Source organism: Onychostoma macrolepis, chromosome 01 (genome assembly GCF_012432095.1).
Source record: "Onychostoma macrolepis isolate SWU-2019 chromosome 01, ASM1243209v1, whole genome shotgun sequence".
Classification (NCBI taxonomy): domain Eukaryota; kingdom Metazoa; phylum Chordata; class Actinopteri; order Cypriniformes; family Cyprinidae; genus Onychostoma; species Onychostoma macrolepis.
Window position 1 is genome coordinate 3,348,819 of NC_081155.1, and position 24,276 is coordinate 3,373,094.

Genomic DNA, 24,276 nt, shown 5'->3' on the forward strand with positions numbered 1-24,276 from the left:
GACCACAATAATGGTGACATACAAATTATCTCAATAACTTCAACTCTGCTTCAGTGTTTATGAGGCCACACTCAGAGTGTTATATTAACACTGAGGATTTTGCTGTGTTGCAATGATTTGTATCATGAAAAGCACTATACAAATAAATTTGAATTGAATCGAAAGAGGGTGTGAAAAGATCATTTTGTTGAAAAAAACAAAAAACAAAAAACTTCACTAACTTAATCTGCTATCTTTGTGAAAAATAAAACGGGGGAAACAATATATGATCAATTCAAGTGTCGCAGATGATAAGGGCAATAAAGCTTCTTGCGAAATAAAGGCATTGCGACGTGTCTTGTTGATTGAGTCACAGCCCCTCATTTCTCAGAGGCTCGAGTTCAGACAGGACCCCAAAACAAGCCAGTCCAGACACGCAGAACGCGGAGAACCTGCAGACGCGTGACTGACAGCTGCGTCCTCCAATCAGAGCGGAGCGCGTCAGTGCGTCCTCCAATCAGAGCGGAGCGCTGATTGTGGAGGCGGGGCTTACAGACCGAGGTTCGCGCACTGTAAGCCAAGTGAGAGTTCACGAGTGTCAATAAATCGCTATGTGTCATCTTTCTCTAGACTTCTGTCGCTTACACACATTTCTCAGTAAGTTCTCGTCAGATCTGTGAAGGCCACTCGTGCAGCTTTCAGCGTTTCTCAGGGATCATTTCGGGCAGAGGATTGAACTAGCGGTCAAAACTCAGCGGGCTGATCAGGAGGAGCGCAGGCAAGTGCGTTTCAGGAGCAAATATCTGTGATCGACCTACTTTTCTTGTTATAATTACTGTATGCACACATGTAACGCTAGTTTAAAGTAATTTCTAAAGTAAGTCTTCAGTTCTTTTATTCTCCAATTTTTTGGGGAAAAGATGATAAACAACGTCCCCCCCCCCATTCATTTAACATTAAATAATAGATTAAAATAGTGCATTTATGCAACAGCTAATGTGTGTTTTTGTGAGCTCCTACCCTGACTTTTTAACTTATTCTCTATAATAAATGCATAGAATGTGCGAAAAATGTGGAATTTTACTTTAAACTTTTTTAGAGTAACTTTTGTTATTAATTGGGTATTTATGTGTAATAAAGTAATAAAGAATCACTATATGTAAAATATTGCTGTCAATACATCACACCAAGCATTTTAGAGAATAACTGATTTTTTTTCCAGATGTTTCTTATTAAGATGAAATGCGATGACAGTGAGTTTCAAGTTCTGAAATGTCATTAATTTAAAGATTTTTTAAGTTCTATTCTAAGAGTAGATTTATTAGATGTCATTGTCAAAACCAATCAATATTTAATTCATAAATAGTCCATATTTTAACTAAATGGGCAGCTAGAAGACTTCTGTTATTGTCATTACCATCACATGTCATCGCCAAGATTTTGAGTAGGTAAAAATCTGCTGAAGAATAATTCATAATTATATTTCCAAGTGTATACCTCAGGTTTTCCAACTGGTTGCCATTTCTTTTTCACCTTTTAATCACTTTTTTGGCCTTCACTGGTCCATTTTAAGCCCTGTACTGTGAGAATTAAATTTTAGAAGTACAACCAATCAGTCAAATGCATAATAATTAATGCTTGTTCTCTCTTGTCCTCTCTCCTCAGGATGGGTGCTGGAGACGGGTTTCGTGCCCCAGTAGCGGTCATCACAGCTGGGTTATTGAGTGTCCTGGGCCTCTCGTGGTTCTGGAGTTTACTGGCTCTCTTAGGAGTTTATTTATGTTCTGGAGGATGGAGGTTTCTCTATGTGGCCGCTTGCACCATTAAGAGAGACCTTGTGTGAGTATAACCCACTTTCTCTCAGTTTATTTAGTCGAGTATGAAGTATGGTGTAGAGAAAACTGACATGGACAAATATGAAGTGTTAGCGTTAGTTCTGGCAGGTTACGTGAGTCAAGCTTGCATCAGATGATTCTCAGCTGATCATATCTACCTATAGGAATACAACACCTATCACGGCATTCCTATATAAGCTTCTGTATCAATCAGCAGCTTTTTCTGCTTGCTCAGGAGCAAATCACCCTCCTCCATCCCCAACTCCTCCTTTCGCACAGTCAGGACTTGTCTTTCTGATATTCCTTGCTGAATCAGACTTAAATACACTTAAATATCATTAAGTACATTAATGATATCTGCTTTGTTCTGTTCTGTTTACCCTAGGGGGGTTATTATTGTTGCTCTCCCTGCTCATTCATGACAGGCTGCATGGATGGGCAGGGAGTTTTGGCACAGAACAGAACCATACCAAACCAAAACTTTATGCTAAGTATCTATCTTTTGACGATAGTGGTCCTGACAGAACTACTATTAAATCTATTAAAAACAGAACCACTTATATAATCTACACATATTTATCTCTTTCGTATTCTATCTCCTCCAGTGGTCTGCAGGCACTGCTGCGTGTCAAATCGTTCATGAGTCATTATGTTCGTACGCACAGCACCGTCCCGTCCATATTCGCCCAGCGGGTGGCGCTCCACCCGGAGAAAGCGGCTCTGGTGGAGGAGTCGACGGGCGAGGTGTGGAGCTTCTCTGAGCTGGACCGGCGCTCGAACGCTGTGGCGCAGTGGGCCGTGGCGCAGGGCTGGAGGTCAGGAGACGTGGTGGCCGTCTTCATGGAGAGCCGGCCGCTGATGGTGGCGCTGTGGCTCGGACTGGCCAAAGTGGGCGTGGAGCCGGCACTCATCAATTTCAACCTGCGACGTGATTCGCTGATGCACTGTGTGGGCGTGTCCGGAGCACGAGGGATGGTGTTCGGGGCGGAGCTTCTGGATGGTGAGACATGATATATATTTTGTTGTGACATGATATATTTTCAAAGGCCATTGGAGATATTTAAAGAGAAGTGTGGCCAATAGCTAATGGCATATAGCTGCATAACAATTTAATTTGAGAAAATGTGACAAATTTAGCCAAATATTTGTTCAAACGTTGTTTAATAAACATTCAAAAACAGTTTGGTGGCACTTTGTTTTACAGTCCTGTTACTCACGCACATACTATGTTCTTATTTTAGTAATTACAATAACTAGGTACTTACCCTGAACCTACCCCTAAACCTAACCTTAACCCATGTAGTTACCTTATATTACCAGTGCTTTCTTTGGTAGGTACACTGTAAGTACATGTACTGCAAAATAAAATGCAGCCAACTGTTTATTATAGTGTTGAGTTATTGGATACTAGAGTGTGTTGGCATTAATTATGCCATGAAATGTGAGTTTTGGGGTTCACAACTATTAGCTTTGAGGTCATATATATGCAAATTGGGCTTTAGATATTTATGGAATTGTATATTTTTGACATTATAGCCTACTTAATAAATCAATCAAATGTCTGACAGGAATTAATAAGTAGCAAAATAAAGATTTTGTAAAGGCAAGAGTAAAAAAAAACAACAAAAGTGAACATGAAGTGAAATGAAAATAACTAACTAAATAAATAAATATAATACCAAATAATAAATATATAATAAATATAATAATAAACAGTAAAATAGGACAAGCCCTTTGGTATTTCACATTAAAATAAATAAATAAAATAATGATATAAATAACAATAAATATAACGATAATAGGCCTAAATAATAATGTACATAATGATAAATATATAAATTATTATAATGATAGATGTCTAACTTTTGTAAATATATATACATACAGTAAATATAATAATAAACAATAATATAAAAATAATAACAAATAATATAAATAGTAATGAATGTACAATAAATATGTAATGATAAATTGATCTAATATCTCTTTCATTTAAAGCCCTGATAATCTGCTCACTGATCTGTCTGTGTGTCTGTAGTGGTGTTGGAGGTGAAGGACTCTCTCAGCTCTCTTTCTCTCTTCTGTACCGGCTCGACTGCGGCCGAGACTTTGGATTCGCTCTCGGCTCAGAATCTGGATGATCTGCTGGCTTCGTCTCCTGACTCGCCGCCCGCTGTCACACACAACAAGGGCTTCAACGGTCTGTATGTGTGTGTGTGTGTGTGTGTTTGTGTCTATGGATGAGGTGCTGCATATTTCTGAGTGTGGGAATGAGTTTATTTTACAGCAGGTAAATGTCTCCACATGTCCTCAGACGTATTAGATGTTGTAATCGTCAGGTCACATTTCATAGCAAAAATCTATTCAGAGAAATGATATTTTGCCTAAAGTAGACAAACCCTCTTTTAGTCTCTTTATTTAACTTTGTGACATTATTATTATTTTATTTGTGACAATAAAATGCGGCATATTTTCCCCTCTGCCACTTCAACACTTTTATTTTTGAGTTTTAGTATTGTAATTCTCATGACTATTTTATATATATATTTATTCCTCAGATGTCAAATTTATTTATATAGCACCTTTAATGCTTTACAACAATAAATACAAAACCTGACAATAGTAATAAAACATAATAACAACTAATTTTTGTTATTTATGATATTATACAATTATGTTTTAAACATTGATTTTCATTAGATTCTCATTATATTTTGATTATGTCATTATATTATTCAGAATCTGTGTAAGTGAATATTACCATGATAAATTAATATTTTTATTAATTTATAATCTTATATTAAATATCTAAATGATTTAATTTGAACAATATATTGTATCTATGTGATTATTTCTTATATATTATGACAATAATGTCACAATGTTGAAAATATGAAATGGTCTTGTTATCTTGCTTATGTTATATATTATGTTTACATTATTTAAATTGGCATAATTTAATAATCACAAATATTACCATGATGAAAAAACACTTTTACATTGTAACATATATGCATTTAAAGTAACATATCATTAAATAAATTTACAATATGTAAGGTAAATCGTTTTCTTTTGGGGGAAATGTGCTTAGTTGGCTAAAAGTAAAGACTTCACAATGTTAAAAATCTTAATAGTCTTAAAAACAGGCTACATTTTCTTAATGCTCAGTCTAATTCTCGTTTCTTGCTTGTGAGTTTGGGGTGAATGTAAGCCGGATGTGTTTTTGGCAGGTTGTGTGAGATTCACCCCTTTACAAAGAGAGAGAGAGGGCAGTGGTATTATGTGTGTTTTCAGTGAGCGAGCAAGTGAGAGTCAATGTGGGGAAAAGGTTACATACCAGCCAAGTACAGCGCCTGAAAGAGAGAGAGAGAGAGAGACTGAAAGAAAGAAAGAAAGAAAGTCTGAGCTACAAAAGCAGATTGTGTGGGAAAAACACGATGAAGGGAGAAAGAGAGCAGAAAACAGATCCGGTCCCTGAGGAGATGCACAGAGCAGGATCAGGAGATTGAGGAGAAAGACACCAGTGTCTGGCACAGATGGACTGATGGCTTGTAAATGTGTCAGAGGGTGAACGGTCATTGGTTAATTCACCTCTGACCTACTCAGCTGGCCTGATCCCGTATGTTTGTGTTTTGTTCATTTGGGTTCAGTCTTCTCCAGACGTGAGTCAGATCTGACACTACCTCTCTCTAGGACGCCCAGCAGTGTGTTCAGCTGGAAACATGAGTCACACAATGTATTCCTGACCTTTCCCCTATAATGCATATGTAGGACACAGATTGATTCATGTCCTTCATTACACAACCTGTGTACTCAGTGATGATTTTGATGTGTGTAGAGTGTGAGTTTACTTCAGGGTAACTTCAATGAGTGTAAATCACTTTGAAAGGTTTTTACAGTAATGAAAAACCTGGAAATATCAGGGAATGTTAGTTGATTTACAGGCCTATAAATGATCAAATCCTAAAAGAATTTTTTTTTTTTTGTGAATGTTGTTTTTTTGGCTATAAAATATTTAAATTATTTCTTAAAAAACCTTCTACCAAATTCTTATTCTTGCAGATTTAAAATGAGCAATCATTGAACTATAGCAGTAAATTACTGTATTACACTAAATAATGGAATTAGAATATTTTAAAACTGTATATATATATATATATATATATATATATATATATATTTTTTTTTTTTTTTTTCTTTATTAGGTTTTATGTTTTATTTATATTCTGTTTAATGGTGCTGTTTGTTTAAAGGGATAGTTCACCCATAAATGAAAATTCTGTCATCATTTGCTCACCCTCAAGTAGTTCCAAACCTGTATGAATTTCTTTGTTCTGCCGAACACAAAGGAAGATATTTTGAAGAAAGTTTGTAACCAGGCTGTTTTGGGGCACCATTGACTTCCATAGTAGGAAAAAAAAAATACTATGGAAGTCAATGGTGCCCCAGAACTGCTCTGTTTCCCACATTCTTCAGAATATCTTCATTTGTGTCCAGCAGAACAAAGACATTCATACAGGTTTGGAACTACTTGAGGGTGAGCAAATGATGACAGAATTTTCATTTTGGGTGAACTATCCCTTTAAGTTGAAAATTAAATATATTAAAAAAATTACGAGAATTACAATAAAACCCAAAAGTAAAGTTTGGGCAAGGTGCTCTTTTGTCAAGAAAATAATGTCACAAAGTAAAGAATCACACTGCTCCAAAAGGATCTAATTTACAGGCCTGGAAATGAGCAAATACTAAATAGTCATGGAAATTATCATAGTGAATATAGATTATTTTCTAGTTTTGCTCAGCTATAAAATACACTAGTCAACATTTGAAGTGGATCAAAACCTTTCATCAAAGTTGTCCTAAAGCCTAAAACCAAAATGCATTCTTGTCTTAGGACAACTTTGATTAACATTTTGGATCCACTTCAAATGTTGATTACAGTGTTTATTCAAAATTTCTGTTGGAATGCAATCACTACAAAATATGTTTTTTTTTTTTTTACAAAAAAGTTTTATAATAAAGAGTGGAGAAGTTATGGAAAATTGTTTGTGGAAACATCAAAGTGCACATTATGAGTAATTGTTGGAAAATGAGCTGAAATGACCTCCACTTAATATATTAGAATAGCTGACAACTGTATTCATTTTAGAGTTAAAATAAATCAAAATTCCTAATTTTATTGGTATTTCTTCTTCTAGTGGTAATGCTGGGGTTTAATTAATCTGAAGTCATTATAATTATCTACAAAGCTACAGCATTTTGATGTGAGACACGTGTGTTTCTCGTCTCAGACAGGTTATTTTACATCTACACCTCAGGAACAACGGGCTTACCTAAAGCTGCTATCATAGTTCACAGCAGGTTTGTGCAACGCTGTTCTTAAAATACCGAGCAGACGTCATGTGTGCAACTGTTTCACTCTGTTTGTGTGCGCTGTGCAAACAGGTACTATCGCATCGCTGCGTTCGGATATTACTCCTTCGGTCTGCGGCCAGATGATGTTGTTTACTGTTGCCTGCCGCTCTATCACTCCGCAGGTATGTTTGCAGTACACAAACATCACGTTCTACCCACTTTATGTCCTTCACTCGTTCTGTTCAGCTTATAGATTACAACAGCAGATTACTAAGAACACCTCAAATAACCCTTCATTCTACTGATATCAACCAGGTTGATAAATTGGCCTATATTTGGTAGTTTCATCTGATAACCCGACCAGTGTAATAGTTCACCTAGTGTCAACTCCATAATCTACCAACAGCCTTGTCAATAGATAAACATTTTGTTCTTGTGAGTTTTGAGTAAATATTGTGTAAGACAAGTGTTAATTTCAGTTCATCAGTTTGAGTAAATGCTATAAATTTAAGTATATCACAGCATTTTATAATCAGATATTAACACTCACTATTTTAAAAAATATATATATATCGATGACCCTATTTACAGTTTGTGTATATGCCACTGGTTTTAAACAATAACAGTAACAATAATAGCAACAGAAAAAAAAAAGAAAAAAGACTTTGACAAAATAAATTTGAAAATTAGATAAAGCCAAGTTGACAATTCATGTTTGATTGTGTTGCCATATTAGAGTTAAAGGTTTTTCCAGAGGGTATTTTGGATTTCTCTTTTTATTACTCCATAAATCAGAATTTTTGCCATTTTTTTAGGAATGTTGTATAAATCAATGTGAATGATATATGAACAAACCCCTCAGTAAAAACCTTCAGAATATAGATAGGAAGAACTCTGCTAAGTTTGGCATATGAAAATGCTGCTAAGTGGTGAAAGAAACTCACCAACTTTAAACATATGCATTTTTACCATGTTTTTAGGGTAATATGAACAATCTGATATATGAACAAACTGCGAAGTAAAACCCTTTAGAATATAGATAGGAATAAAATTGTTAAGTTTAGGGTATGTAAGTGTTACTGAACTGAAGAAAAAAAATTCACCACCCATCACCACCTTCAAATATATCTACTTTTACCATGTTTTTAGGGGTAAAATATTATATAAATTATTATGAATGATACATGAACAAACTGCTCAGTAAAATCCTTCAGGTTATAGATAGGAATAAAACTGCAAAGTTTGGTTTATGAAAGTGCTACTGAAGTGGAGAAAAAACTCGCCATCTTCAAATACATGCATTTTGACCATGATTTTAGAGGTAAAATGTTGTATAAATCAGTGTGAATGATATATAGACAAACCCCTCAGTAAAACTCTTCAGTATATAGAAGGGAATAAATCTGTTACATTTGGTGTATTAAAGTGCTGCTGATGTGGAGATAAAACTTTTAAAGATATGTATTGTAATTGTAATTATTATATTAGACGATAAAGCCTGCAGCTCTGCAGGTTCTTGAAGGAACGCATTAAGTATTATTTTTAAATGCTGAAATTGAATGTGTAGTTTAGGTGGCACAAGTTCAGCAGACAGGTCTAAGCAGCCAATCATGTCTCTTCTCTCTGTGTTTCCCAGGTAACATTGTGGGTGTGGGTCAGTGTCTGCTGCACGGTCTGACGGTGGTGATCCGTAGGAAGTTCTCCGCGAGCCGTTTCTGGGACGACTGTATCAAATACAACTGCACGGTGAGGAACTCTGACCTCAGGCATTAGTCTTCTTTTATAGTCACACACTAGAGTTATGAGTTTTTTCTCCTACACTGAGCCATAAATCTCCACTTCAGTAGCACTTAGACACACCAAACTTTACATTTTTATTCCTGTCTATATCCTGAAGGTTTTTAGAGAGGGATTTGTTCATATATAATTTGCTTGATTATATACAACATTTTAATCCCCCCAAAATTGTCAAAATATAGTGTTTTCTGTCTGTTCTAAGTATTTTCTAAATTATGGAGTGACAAAATGAGATACCCAAAATTCCCTCTGTAAAAACTTTTGACTGTAATATGTCAAAAAAATTAAACAAGAATTTTGAAACTGACTTCATCCAGTGTTTAGATTTTTGTACTAGAAATGTATGCAAATTAGTGCATATTTCATTAAATAATGCCTCATTTGCATATTTAAACCTAACATTTTAGAAAACTTGTAATACAAAAAATGTTTGCAATTATCAATGTAATCAATCAACTAGGTAAGTAAGGCGATAACTATTAGTTAATTTTTTTACCCTATTCACCTGCAGTGTCTCGCTTTAAAGCACAACTAATCATATTATTATGCATTTAGGGAAAAAAAAAATCAGACTTTTACAGTATATTAAAAAGAAGGAGAAAACTTTTATCTTTTGTTGAAGGCCATAATTCCAAACAAATTTTGCAGTATTTTGGTGCAAATTCATTCGTCAGTGTTCAAATTAAAAGGTAAATAGTTATATACTGTACCTTGAAGAAAACCAGAGTTTGTGACAACCAAAACATGTTTTGTTTAGTGAAGAATTGCCCAAACAAATATAATACTACATACTATTGAAACATTTTGTTTGATTTCAAGATTTTGTTTTGTTTTGTTTTCTTTTGTGGGATAGTCACTTTTGCAGTAGATGTCTAGTATAAAATATGAGTAAAATCAGTTATATAACCATCAAAACCAGAATCATTACTGTGTGATATCAGATGTACACAAATACACTTTTTTTGTTGTTGAAGTCCGTAATTCTAAATCTGACAGTATTTTGGTGTGAATTAATCTGTCACTGTTCAATTTAAAAGTTAAATACTGTACCATGAAGAAAATAAAATTAAATAACTGGCTTAGTAAATACTCAAAATTTTACTATTACATTTTAAGTGTTTTTAACATTTGTTTAACTCTTGTAGGATATACACTTTATGCATGAATTGTTCCTTTTGTTCCTAATCTTTTAAAGTTGTTTTGAATAAAAGTGTCTGTAAAATTCATAAATATAACTGTTCATCATCTTATGTCTAGTGTAAAATATGAGTAAAACCACCTAATGATATTCTGATATGTTACTGCATGATTTTTATACCGCGGATATTTCTGCACCGATATTGAAGGGTCAGCTATTCAGTTTGATTGTTGATGGTTGATTTGATGTTTGCAGGTGGTCCAGTACATCGGTGAAATCTGTCGATATCTGCTATCTCAGCCGGTCCGTCCGTCTGAGTCTTGTCACCAGGTGCGTGTTGCCATGGGCAACGGTCTGCGGCCCAACGTCTGGGAAACGTTTATGAAACGTTTCAACATCAGTCGCATTGGTGAGTTTTACGGAGCCACTGAGTGCAACTGCAGCCTTGCCAACATGGACAACAAGGTGTGTGTGAACGTTTTTTGAACTCATTAGATCTGAATAGGTATTGGGTGTGATATATTGATGTGTAATGTGCTCCTCTGGCCAGGTGGGGTCGTGTGGCTTCAACAGTGTGATTCTGCCCAGCATTTATCCCATCAGACTTCTGAGAGCAGACGAGGACACCATGGAGTTAATACGGGACAGTCGAGGGCTGTGTGTCCCATGCAAACCTGGTGAGAAACACACACACACACACACACACACACACACATGTCCTTGAAAGTAAGAGAAACAACTAGTGTTCAGGAGCATGTTGTGCTTGCAAACATAAAGGCCTTGGACCTGTGTGTGTGTGGATGCATGTATACTCATGCTATCACACACACACACACACACACATCTGTCTGGTTTGCTATCCTTGTGGGGACTCTCCATAGGCGTAATGCTTTTTCTACTGTACAGACCGTATATTCTATTGCCCTACACCAACCCTGCACCTAAACCTACCCCTTACAGGAAACTACAGGCATTTTTAGTAGGGATTGCAAATAAATGCAGTTTTGTTGTCTGCTGACCAAAACTGCATTTATTTGATCAAAAATACAGTAAAAACTGTGAAATATTGTTATATTTTTAATCAACTGTTTTCTACGTGAATATCTGTTAAACTGTAATTGATTTCTGTGATCCAAGCTGAATTTTGAGCATCATTACTCCAGTTTTCAGTGTCACGTGATCCTTCAGAAATCTATTATGGATTTTAATATGCTGATTTGCTGCTCAAGAAACATTTCTGATTATTATCAATGTTGAAAACTGTTTTGATGAATCACGTTTTTATGGAAACTGTGATGCATTTGATTTTTAAGGATTCTTGAAGTTCAAAAGGCTCATTTGAAATAGAACTTTACTGTCACTTTTGGTCAATGTAATCCATTTTTGATTAATAAAAGTATTAATTCCTTCTTAAAAAAATCTTACTGACCCAATCTTTTAAACACTAGTGTATATTTTGCAATCATGTCATGCTGATTTTACATTATCCTTTACTTAATGAAAACTAAGTGTGTGAGAGTTCAATGTTATATCTGTCCTTTAACAAATTAACCTTTTGTGTTGCGAATATGTGTTTGCCTGGAAACTCAAAACAAACTGAGTGTCTGTGTAGTTTTCTGTCTATTTCAAAAGTGTTTCAAAAGGTCCTCCTTTATAATTCGTAAATGGGTTAAAAGTCATTGTCTGCCCGGCTAGTAATGATAACGTACACGCTCAGTGCTCTGTGTGTCCTTGATTGCTTCTGGAGTTTAAATAAACATACATTTCACATCAGAGGAATTTATTTAATTTTATTTAATGTCTATATAGTTTTTCATATAATTGTATTTTTAATATTTTATTTTAATTATTTTTTTTTTTATTTAATAGTTTGCATTCTTACATTTTCATTTTCATTTCAGTTTAAGTGATTGCATTCTGTGTTTTTGTCATTTTTATTAGTTTTATTTTTACTTCAGTTTTAGTTTGTTATTTTAAGGCCTGGGGCCTCATTTATCAAGTGTGCGTACGCTCAGATTTGATCGTAGAGTGTGCGTACGCTTAAATCCACGCTAACGCTCATATTTATAAAGACCGTCTTTGACGTGGAAAAGTGCTTAGCGTCACGTCAGGGTCTGAGCAGACGTACGCACTTTTTATTGTTGGAGTATTGCAGGTTTTTTAAAATGTAAGCTGTTCTTGCAGCTCGCTGTTCTAAATTATGATGATTGGTGATATTTTATATGTTAATGACATTAATTAGGAGTCGTTTACAAGCAGAGAGCTGAAACCATTCAACTGCGTGCAAGCTCAAGATCATTTGCGATTCATAGATTTTACATCTGAAAGAGGTTTTCTATGAATCAAACGTACTCATATTTGAGATATGATCGTAAGATCAAATTTAGGATGGTTTCTGCGCAGCATTTTATAAATGAGGCCCCTGGTTTCACAGATGGGGCTTAGACTAAGCCAGGATTAGATCATAGTTCAATTAGGACATTTAAGCCATTTTTATAAACATGCTTAGAAAAAAAAACATTACTGGTGTGCATATTGAGACAAAACAAAGGCACTGATATATTTTAAGATCAGTCAGTGCAAGTTTCTTTCAGCTGAAACAGCTCAGATTTACACTTTAGTCTAGGACTAGGCTTAAGCCTTGTCTGTGAAAGCGGGGGTAAATGTTAAATGTTGCCTTAGAAACCAGCTGAAATAAAACAAGTTTATATTTTTTATAGAATATGTAGTTAACTATAATAACCCTGGTGTAAATATGCACCTATGAGACATTTGTGTATTTTCTGTGCACTTCAGGAGAACCAGGGATTATCGTTGGCCGAATCAATCCTCAGGATCCGTTACGCCGTTTTGATGGCTACGCGAATCAAGAGGCCACCAATAAAAAGATTTCTCACAATGTCTTCAAAAAGGGAGACTCGGCGTATGTGTCAGGTAAAGTCAGATTTCTCCAGATATGAACTGATCCACATGTGTGTTAGATGGATGGTTCTCACTCTGTGTTCCTCTCTCTCAGGTGATTTGATGGTGATGGATGAGTTCGGTTACGTGTATTTCCGGGACCGAGGTGGAGACACGTTCCGCTGGCGGGGTGAGAACGTCTCCACCACAGAGGTGGAAGGAATCCTGAGCGCTCTGTTGAATCAGACGGACGTGGCCGTCTACGGCGTCTCAGTGCCAGGTGAGTCTGCAGATGTGTGAAATAATAAATTATAGATGGTTTAATTTAACAAAAATAATTTCATTTCATCAAATTTATTCAATTAAAGCACACAGTCATCATTTCTCCACCGAAGCCCATTTCCACCTCAGAATATAGAAAATAAAAATATAATTGTAGCTTTATGTCTTGAAATTGTCCTGTAATTGCAACTTTATATCTCCCAGTTGTGACATTGTGAGATTTCTTGAAATGTGAAATCTCATCATTGCAACTTTTTTTTTTTGTAATTGCGCTTTAACTCACTGATATCATATGTTACAACTGTAACTATTTTTTACGTTGGCCTAGAGAGCTCAATGTGCTGCAACTTCAGAAAACACATGCAAATAGAAAAAGCTCCAGCAAATCAAGAAAACATCTTCATCAGTTTGACAGCAGGTGCTGCAAATGCTCACAACACAAACAAATAAAGAATTTTATCTGCAATGCGTTTCTTTATTTGTTTGTGTTGTGAGCATTTGCAGCACATGTGTTGTCAAACTGATTAAGTTGTTTTCTTAATTTGCAGGTGTTTTTTTTTCTATTTGCAGCACGTTGAGCTCTCTCGGCCACCGTCATTTTTCATATTTGCAGCTTTATATCTCCAATCTGTGACTGTATATCTTACGATGTGAATTCAAATCTCACAATTGCAACTGTTTTGTGTAGTTGCAACTTCTTATCTCTCAGTTGTGATTTTATATCTTGAAACATGAGTGTAAATATCACAATTACATTTTTTTTGTAATAATTGCAGCTTTATAACCGTGACTTTACATGTTTTTCAACTATTTCTTGTAATTGCAGCTTTATATCTTATAGAAGCACATCTACATCTTACAGTGTCACCCTATTTCTCACAATATGACTTTCCAACATGTGAAACTTTGAAACAGTTTTCTCAAATTTATTTATTTATTTTTGATACTCATTTATGGCCCTACTGTCACGATCAGCACACACAAGGGAAGCGAGGAGACGAGGAGTAACTCAAAAACCAGTCTTTTAATGAAATTCAAAAACACACAGAAGACACACAGCAACAAAAAACAGAAAACCACAAGACAAGACAGGACACAGGACTGACACCCACCCAGAGTTTGTTGTGAGAAGCTAAGAAGGGTTTGGCTTGCACCATAAACCCCAGATCAGAGATCATGATACAGCGATGTCAGTGCATGTGTTTGACGTCGTTTTGTGTTCAGTAAAGCTTTGAGTTGCCACTGCAGCTGTTCTCTGTCTTTTTCATCAGGTGTGGAGGGGAAGGCAGGAATGGCTGCCATAGCGGACGTGACTAATGACTTCAACTGTGAGACGTTTCTACGAGATGTGCGGAACGCTCTTCCTTCATATGCTCGGCCCATCTTCTTACGACTTTCACCTGAGGTCGACAAAACAGGTAACAGAAACAGATTCATGATCAATTTCCCTCTGTATTTTCCATTGTTTTCCTCAAACATACACTGTAAAAACTTATCTTAAGTTTAATGGTAAAAGTGCTAGTAAGAAAGTGTTAATTGGTTAACAGTTCCCTTAGTATATACTGTGAAAAACTGTAATAGATCTAATGAGACATTTCATTGTAATTTTACAGTAAAGTACTCTTACATTTTTCAAAAGTTTTAAGTAACTAAAATTTTTAATTTTAATTTTTCTAAGTAAGTTACCAAATAACTTTTAAAGGGGTCATCGGTTGTGCTAGTTAGCAACTTTCGCGGCTGAAGTTTGCAGTCTGCTCTTCACTCCATGGAAGAGAGGGGCGGGGTCAGCAGAGCTCATTAGCATTTAAAGCAACATGCACTAAAAACAGCTTGCTGAAAACAGCTAGTTTGACAGGGTAAAAAAAGGTGTTTTTTACACTACCACTGAGACATTTTAACCAAAGTATGTTATAGTCTTTTCATTTAGACCCTAAAGAATCATATCAACTTGTGCAAAATGGGCATCCGATTACCCCTTAAAATTTAAGTTTTTCAAAGTAACTAATAAGTTTTGGATTTATTTATTTATTTTCCTAAGTAAGTAACTAAAGGTTTTCTAAGTAGAAAAAAAAAAGTTAACTTATAACTTGCGGTGAAAATTGTATTGACATTCCCAGAATCACATTGGATGGTATTATGTTTAAATGTCTTTTTTATTTTTTATTTATTATGTATATTTGGGCTTTATCTACATCAGTGGTTCTCAAACCTGTCCTGGAGTATCCCCAGCCCTGCACATTTTGCATGTCTCCCTCATCTATCACACCTGATTCAACTCATCAGCTCATTAGTGGAGCCTGCAAGCTCTGAAGTGGGTGTGTCAGATATAGGGAGACATACAAAATGTGCAGTGCTGGGGTACCTCATGGAGAGGTTTGAGAACCACTGATCTACATCTTATGTTGTGTGTTACTATAATGGTATTTTGTATGAGCTTTGTTTCATCATGTGACTTTTTCTGTTCCACCTGTGTTTTTTTGTTGGTTGTCAGTATATTATAAAGTTACAGATGTCAGTTTTTTACTGTAAATTTTACTGATTATCATTTTTTTTACAGTGTACAATCTGTATCCCTGTAAAATCTTTCATGTCTTTCACCCACAGGCACATTTAAAATCCAAAAGACTCGCTTACAGAAGGAGGGATTCGACCCTCAACAAACCAGCGACCGCCTCTACTTTCTCAACAGCCGATTGGGGCGATACGAGAGTCTGACGGAGGAACTCTACAGCACCATTATGCAAGGAAAAGTATCGCTATAAGAAACAGAGAGTCTTATTGTGTATATTTCATAGTTGGGTATCGATACACTGCTTTTTTTTTTTCAAAATCAGCTAGATAACTGGACTACAATCAAGCTCATGCTTGTCACACTGTTGAGTTAGTACTTGAAACCACTAGTTCTGCCTTTCACATTGTTCAATAGTACAAAAAGTACCTTTTTCAGTTCAAGCATATCAGCAATGGCCTCTGGAAGTGAAACTGATTTTATTATTACAAGCCTCGAATATGTTAGAGATTTTTGATTAAAAGTGAGAAAAAGTAAGTCCGGTATTTCTAATTTAACTAAACATAAAGGTGCTTTACATGATATTACCGAAAAGTGTTTCACGAGGTAAAAACACTACTGTAAAGGACAAAAAAATGAGTCAGGGAATCCATGTGTGATTAACTAGTCAATCAGAAGACTCTCTGTCTGTGTTTGGGTTTGCTGGTTTTGGAGGGGTTTTCACATTCAGCTGCTGTTGAGAACGGGTAGATTTCTCCAGGTATCATTGACTTACAGCACTGGAAATCACTTACAGCACTTTTAATGTGGTCAACACTGTGATACTGAGACATCTCTATGATTTCAGTCTTTTAATACATACATATATTCAATTCAGACAGGTAACAGTAATAGTATTACAGATATGCAAAACATTTCAAATCACACACATTAAACTGTACAATTTCAATGTTAAAGCAACAACTTCTGAGAAACTTAGCTTTAGTAAAATAGTGTGTATTGAATGAAAATGTTCTGATGTGACATGTACATAATCATTAACTGTTAGCAAATCAGATTGTTTATTCTTTTTCAGATGTTTTGGCTATTTTACTTTCACTTGAATTTCTAAACAATTTTAATAAATTTATCTCAATAGTTTTACACCATGAAGTACATGAGCGTGTTTTTCCAGCTTTAGATAATCTGACGTACAGAAACAGCAATGGAATAAAAGCTGTAAAGTGCTGTGAATTCTTCTCTTACTCTCATTATCATAGATAGACAATGTAAATTTACTCGCCTTTGTGATGTTACAAACTCTATGATGTACTTTCCTCTGCTGGACACAGAAGAAGATATTGTAAAGAGTGCTAAGTGCCCATTGACTTCTATTATGGACAAAACCACACCGAGACATTTCTCAAAATATCTTCTTTTATGCTCCATAGAGGTAAGAAAGAGAATTGGCTCTTGGACGACATGAGTAAATGATCATAGAATGATCATTTTTGGGTGAACTATCCCATTAAATAATTACCAAATGATATTGAAAGTATAACAGTCAATCATGTTCTGTCATCATACTTTCTAAAGGCCTTCCAAAGGCTGTTAAATCTCACAGAGAGTGACAGAACAGTCTGACTGAAGCAGAAACCCAGCACAGAGGGGTTGAGTGAATGTGGTGTTGAATGTGTGTATGTGTGTGAGTGTGTGTGTGTCAGAGACGCTGTAGAAGGACAGAGTGCCGGCCGACACATCCACATACACTCCTACTCTATTAGAGGATGAACGGACTGGTATATTAGTCACATTCTTATTGTGCTTGATAAGATAGCTTAAACGAGAACACTTCAGCCCCCAAGAACGTGAATTAAGGCCGAACGCGTAGTCATTATCAGCTCCTTTATACCTCGTTCCTTTATAAGTCACTGCTATTTCAACCCACATCCTCGTGCTCCATTCAACCTCCCAGTAATGGCGTCCGGTCAGACTCTCTCGACACAGGACCTGCGGCTGCCAGTCGAATCTCTCGGGATGATCTGGATACGGCTGCCTCTCTCTCACGTGCGTCGCCTTCCGGTTCCCCTCAGACAGAAAGAGGTTCGGATGAGCCGTGTTTGGGTCCAGTGTGAGATTACAGGCATCTGAACACAAACGTAGAGAGCATTTATAACACAAAAGCATTTTGGCTAAACACTGAAAATGTGTTATTGTGTCTGTATTTAAACCTACACTGCGTAATCTCCAAATCTTGGTCATTTTGTCTGTAGAAGAACAAGCACATGTACCATATCATTAACACATTTTAATGTTAACAAATGCAATCTTACTATAAAATGTTGCTGAAAATGTTAATGTATGTCCCTACCTCTGACTTTTCAGTCCAGCAGAGGGAAACTTCACAACTGGATCCACTTTCTTCTGAGTTCTGTAGTAGTATTGCTGTAGACCTTTATTGAAATGTAACAGATTCACATGTATTCAACTATAATAATGTAAAATATCTGCTGGTGCATGCCGTGTTTTCACGGTGACAGTGTTATAATCATACCGACAGCACCGAGCTCGAGCTGAAGTTGACGCTCACTGGATTTGTGATGTTTCTCATGAGTACAGGAGCATTTACGGTTTCACCTGATTGAAGATTCATCTGCACTGCATTTCTCACTGAAACAGAGACAGAGAGATGTATTCAGGGAATTTCTCACATTACACTCGTAGCATTTGTTGCTTCTCCTTCATTACCATCCTTCTCTAACTGTTCAGCCAGATGGTTCTCGTTCATTATCCTCAGGATGTCCAGTGTGACCCTCACTGCTCCTTCTGGTGTAAACTGTGCCTCCATTATGTCCACTGTGTTAAAGGAATTTGCCTTCTCGATATCAATAACTGAAATGGAGTCATGATTCTTCTTTAAGTGCCATTTAAACCTGTCTAGTTTTTCTTTACCCAGATTATCCAGAGTCTTCAGAAGACGCTCCTGAATAGTTGGCATCTTCTATCACTGGTGGGTTTTTGTTTGATTTTTTGCTGGAAGAAAAAACAACAGCAAAACAAAACAAAAACATAGTGACTCCACATCGCTATATGTGACACTAAATAACAAATTAGGATGAAATGCTTTTGAGATATATTTACAATTGTCATTAATGTCTATTATGGTGTTATCAGCTACATCTCAAGCAAGTGTCTGTCCAATTAATGCATTTTGTAATGAAAATCAGACTAATCTGGTATAAGATGTTTAAGAGATTCTGCACAAATCTGATGCTGTTGGACATTTCTCTGTAAGCCTGCTTTGAAATGATTGTGAAAAGTGTTGCACAAACCTGAAATGTTACTTGTACTGAGACACTTTTACTCACATTTAAATAATGTAAAAAGTCTTAGTACATTCAGTTCAAATGTGAATACAGAGATTTATATTCACACACAACATTAAGTAACGCAAATTATACAATATTAAATTTTTACCAAAATCTTGCTTTAACTTGCCACTGATAAAGTTGTAAATGTACTCAGTTAGTAAAGGATTAGATAGCAAGAGATATCAATTATGTTTCTGTATCTTTCATCATTAATTTCATACCTTGTTTAAAGCAGTGATGATCCTAAGAAACTAGATGAAGATTTACTGGAAACTCTTGCACTTATTTTCGTCTCATTTTCGGTAACAGCAAAAATGCAGCCTGGGCTGACTGAACAGTGACGTTGAAAACCTGTTGGTCTTGTTGTCCTACTTCTGAAATAAAACACCTTCTCTTTCCATAGACCACATTCACAAACTCATGAAATGACTCAGACCTTCACTCCTCAGAGAAAATACTGATATTATGGTGCAGACCTTGGTCTGCTCTCATCTGAAGTATCTGAAGTGAAACTTGCCATCATTGATAGACATGTTAATGTGCACATCTGGATAAAGACATAATTAACCTTACCAAAAAATACTGCAGTTTTTAAAAAAGTAATACTGCAGTTTTTGTTACATGTAGAAAAGTGAATTTTTTTGGACACGAAAAAACTGCATTATTGTCGTTTTACTGCAATACATCTGAAGTACTATTAAAATACAACTGCAGTAGAGCTGTAGTATTACTAACAAACAACTGCAATAGAACATCAGTATTACTGAAATACAGCTGAAGTAGTACTACAATATACAGTATAATACAACTGAAGAACAATTCAATACAACCGAAGTGCAATACTAATAAAATGCTGTACAGTAACACTGAAATGCAACCAGAATATTCAGAATTACAAGCTTTATTTGCACACATCTGCAATATAATGAATTAAGGTACAAAACATCAGTGAATGTCTCAAACAGCAATGCAACAATAAATTATTTTACTTTTCTTTAAACTTAAAATAATAGGCTGAGAGTTACACTAAATGTACTTAGTGTTTATTTACAAATCATGCACATTTCTTCCCTCATTATTCAGACAGGTTTCATTTTTGAAGAGGTTATCCTCATTATTCATGCTGTTGGACATTTTTCTGTAAGCCTGCTTTGAAATTATATGTATTGTGAAAAGTGTTGCACAAACAAACCTGAAATGTTACCTGTACTGAGAAAATTTTACTCACATTTTTAATAATGGTAAATTAATGTAAAAAGTCTTAGTGCATTCAGTTCAAATGTGAATGCAGAGATTTATATTCACACACAACAGTAAGTAACGCAGATTATACAATATATATATATATATATATATATATATATATATATATATATATATTTTACCAAAATCTTGCTTTAACTTGCCACTGATAAAGTTGTAAATGTACTGCTCAGTTAGTAAAGGATTAGATAGCAATAGATATCAATTACAATTCTGTATCTTTAATAATTAAATTCATACCTTGTTTAAAGCAGTGATGATTCTAAGAAACTAGATTTACTGGAAACTCTTGGACTTACAGTCGTAGCTCATCTCATTTTCGGTAACAGCAAAAATGCAGCCTGGACTGATTGAACAGTGACATTGAAAACCTGTTGGTCTTGTTGTCCTGCTTCTGCTGAAAGAAAACATCTTCTCTGTCCACAGACCACATTCACAAACTCATTGGCCTATATGCTTTTGGATCTGACAAAATTAATTGCATGTACTATAACAAAATTATTCTGTCTGAAATCCCTAAAACATACATGCATCTTTTCTGCAAAACACTGACTTAAAAATTAAATTAAAACACAAATTAAAACATAAAACACACAAGACACACATTGGGTTAAGTTATCTACTGTAACTTGGTAGTTAGTGCATTATGACATAATTTTCATTTTTGGGAAAATTATCCTTTAAGTATGCATTGAGCCCTGATACAAACAAATGTGAAGTCTTTATTTTCTAATCCGTTAAAAGCAATAAACTAATTCAAAAAATGTCCTTGGCTTGTTTTGTCTGTAGCCAGAATATGCACAGCAAAATCCCCGGTGTTAAATTAACACTGCTTGGTGTTCATTTGGGAAACACCAGCAGAGTGTTAGGCCCAGAGGCAAGAAAAGTCAAAAGTGAGATCTCTTTAACATCTCAAATATTTCTCCTAGACAGCAATGAGGTTACTTTAAAATCAAATGGAGATTTTTTAGCTTGAGTCTCCTGCTTCTCCTGAGACAAAAACTCTCTCACAATGGTCTCCTTTGAAGCTTTAAAAGAGATCTCAACAACATCACACATTGTGCTCAGATATTTCTCCTTAGCTAGAGACTGGATCTCTCACATTTGTCTCTTTTAAAGCTTTAGAAGAGATCTTGTAGACAGTGAAATTATTTCCTTTATGAAATTAACTCCTCATGAAGTCAAAACTCAGGAACTCACAGATGCCATGTGATAAAACCAGAGGTGGACAATCCAGGGGTCAGAAAGTAAAAGTCCTGCCATATGTTTGTTCCACCCATGAACTCAGCAGCTGATTTCACCAGAGAAGGAAAGACATTAGGCTTGTTTGAGATGCGCATCGCCTCGCCTGAAATGTAGGCGAGAGCAGGCGGCTGCAGTGAAGGGAGGAGTGAAATAAGCACAGTCAAGACGGACAGTTCTGAGCTCTCGAAGTGGAACAGATACCAACGAGATCAAAGGCAGATATCGCGTTATTCTCACTCATATGCTGTGCTGCTGATAAACATATAATTTCAGTTCTGTTGCTTATATATGAATATAAAAATGATGAACAAGACACTCAAAGTGCTTGCTATTTAATTCCATACGAAAGGCGTATTTATCATCCATTTTTATTTGAATTCAAACATGTATTTTAGATTTTTATAGAAACTATGACTCATAGTGTTTGGGAATATTCATGCACAATTTAAATACATAATAGCATCCCAGTCAACAATTTGATCTCACAGTGATGTCACCATGAGCTCACAGGATACTCGTGATGAGGTCACAATGTGAGGTAACAGTGAGCTAAAAGTGTAACCTCACAGCGTCCTCACTGTGTGCTCGTACTAATGTGAGGTCAAAGTGCACTCACTGCACAGAGACTAGGTACCCAGCATGCATTGCAGCATGAAGCTTTTGACTGTCACCATTGTTGAGATTTATACACTGATTCTTGATGTCTCTCTTTGTGTTTAAATTATACTATAGTTCAAAATGTTTGTGACCTATTCTTTTAAAATCATTCATAAATTATTACACTGTTTGATCCTATACCGTATAATCAAAATGCTGTTACAACTAAAACATTCAGATTAATAACACTTCACAAAGACTGCATACTGAATCTAGGTGATGACTTTGTTGTTATCAGCAAGAACCCAATATCACCTGGTTGCAGTCTCTTTGTGGTGTTACTCGCCATAACAAATGTGCTTTACAAACACCGTTACAGCAGCCGCAAAAAAAATAATGTTATAAAGTCAAGGGTCAAGAGCCCAACTAAAGCAAACACTAATCACTTTAATGGTAACATCAAACAAAACAATAAAACCTAATTCTCAATAAGCGCTTTTGTAGATATCAGAAATAAAGTCAGTCTGGTTAGTAACGAGTGGAGCAGGTGATGCTGTTTGTGGAGTTGTTTAATCTTTCTCTGTTGAGATCATGAGAGATTGAATGTATTCTTTTATTTCAGTTGGTTTCATCGAAGGCTGTGTCTGGAAGTCAGTTGTATGTTTGGAGAAGGTTCTTATAACAGAAATCTGTTAGCTGGGCGTGCACTTATGAACTCATCATGTGAGAGCACTGTGATATCTCTGTGATAGTGTTGAGAAACAGGAAGTAGAATGTCCCCCTGGTGACTGATATTTGAGCTGCCTCCTCTCCACCTGCTCAACATTTTGAATTCACAATGAGCTCATATATTACTCACACTGTGAGGATCACCTTATGAGAATGGTGTGATGTCACTGTGATCACCGCGTGAACTCACATGTTGACTGGGATGGAATCAGCTTAAAAAAAAAACAAAAACATTTTAGAAGAGAAGGCAGCATCACGGTTGTCTGAACCAATGAGCATTAAGCTGTGTCGTCAGTCGTTTCCCATCATGCTTTTGATCAGTGCAGTTGGTGGAGAGCAACTGCGCGCGACTGCTCAATCCAACACAGCCGCCTCGCCGTCGCCAGAGTTTTTTGGCACACGTCAGCATGACATCAGAGCAAGGCGGACGTAACTCGGACACTTTTCTAACCGGCATGCACCTCGCGGTGATCATCGGCAGGGCTGTTTCAAGCCATTTTGACGCCCTAGGCGAAATCCCTATTAGTACCCCCATCTATATATATATATATATATATATATATATACTGTAGATCACATTTGTCACATTTCAATTGGTTGTCATAGTAACAACACTAATTTGTGGAAATTCAGCACATTTTGAGTTCTACAAATCTGAAGGCATTAGGCCTATTTGTAAATTGACTGTTAAGATAAAACATTTTGCACAATTTATTATCTGTGATACCATTATAGCCAATGGATGCCTGTATAGCTCTATGTAACAATCCCTAGTTGCTAAGAAATTGTCATCAGACATGAATTAATTTGATTACATTTGGATTTGGATAAATGTTTAGATATTATCAATGGCTACTTTTTGACTTTATCTGGTTTTTTTTGTTCAATTGTTTTGTTGTTGTTGTGTCAGTTATTGCATTATTATTTCAGTCAAACTTATAAAACCCTTTGTTACCCCAAACTACATAGGCCTATAAAAGCCTGATCAGTGACATAAAAGTAATCAGAATGCAGCTACTTTTTCTTTTATTACTCATTGACGCTACTCCCTTTAAGCGCTGTTAAAAGCGAATTAATAATTTTTAATTTTTTTGGAAGCAAATTAATTGATTCAGCATTTCGAAACTTCTGTAAGGATGCATTAAATTTGACAAAGCGGTTTAAGTATGTATTGATCTTAATTGTATTGATTTTAATTGTCTGTAAAAGTTTTATATGGGAATATTACACAACACACTGAACTTTTAACTATGCATTGCCGCAAAAAAGGCACACCTTTTAGACCAGTTTCACATG

At 35.8% G+C, this 24,276-nt stretch overlaps 1 protein-coding gene across 2 annotated transcripts; it reads left to right on the forward strand.

Annotated features, from left to right (window-relative positions):
• The first annotated feature begins 386 nt into the window (after positions 1-386).
• Positions 387-16,944, forward strand: slc27a1b (solute carrier family 27 member 1b). Of its 2 annotated transcripts, none has more exons than XM_058780025.1 (13): positions 387-761; positions 1,645-1,818; positions 2,420-2,814; positions 3,853-4,014; positions 7,106-7,175; positions 7,260-7,351; positions 8,806-8,915; positions 10,360-10,569; positions 10,655-10,781; positions 12,901-13,038; positions 13,121-13,285; positions 14,559-14,705; positions 15,892-16,944. In XM_058780025.1, exons 2-13 carry the CDS (start codon positions 1,646-1,648, stop codon positions 16,047-16,049), a joined length of 1,947 nt encoding a protein of 648 aa, XP_058636008.1. In that variant the 5' UTR covers positions 387-761; position 1,645; the 3' UTR covers positions 16,050-16,944. The 2 variants fall into 2 exon arrangements, with proteins under 2 accessions (XP_058636008.1, XP_058636017.1); XM_058780034.1 differs by having other exon boundaries at positions 387-757.
• The last annotated feature ends 7,332 nt before the right edge of the window (positions 16,945-24,276 follow it).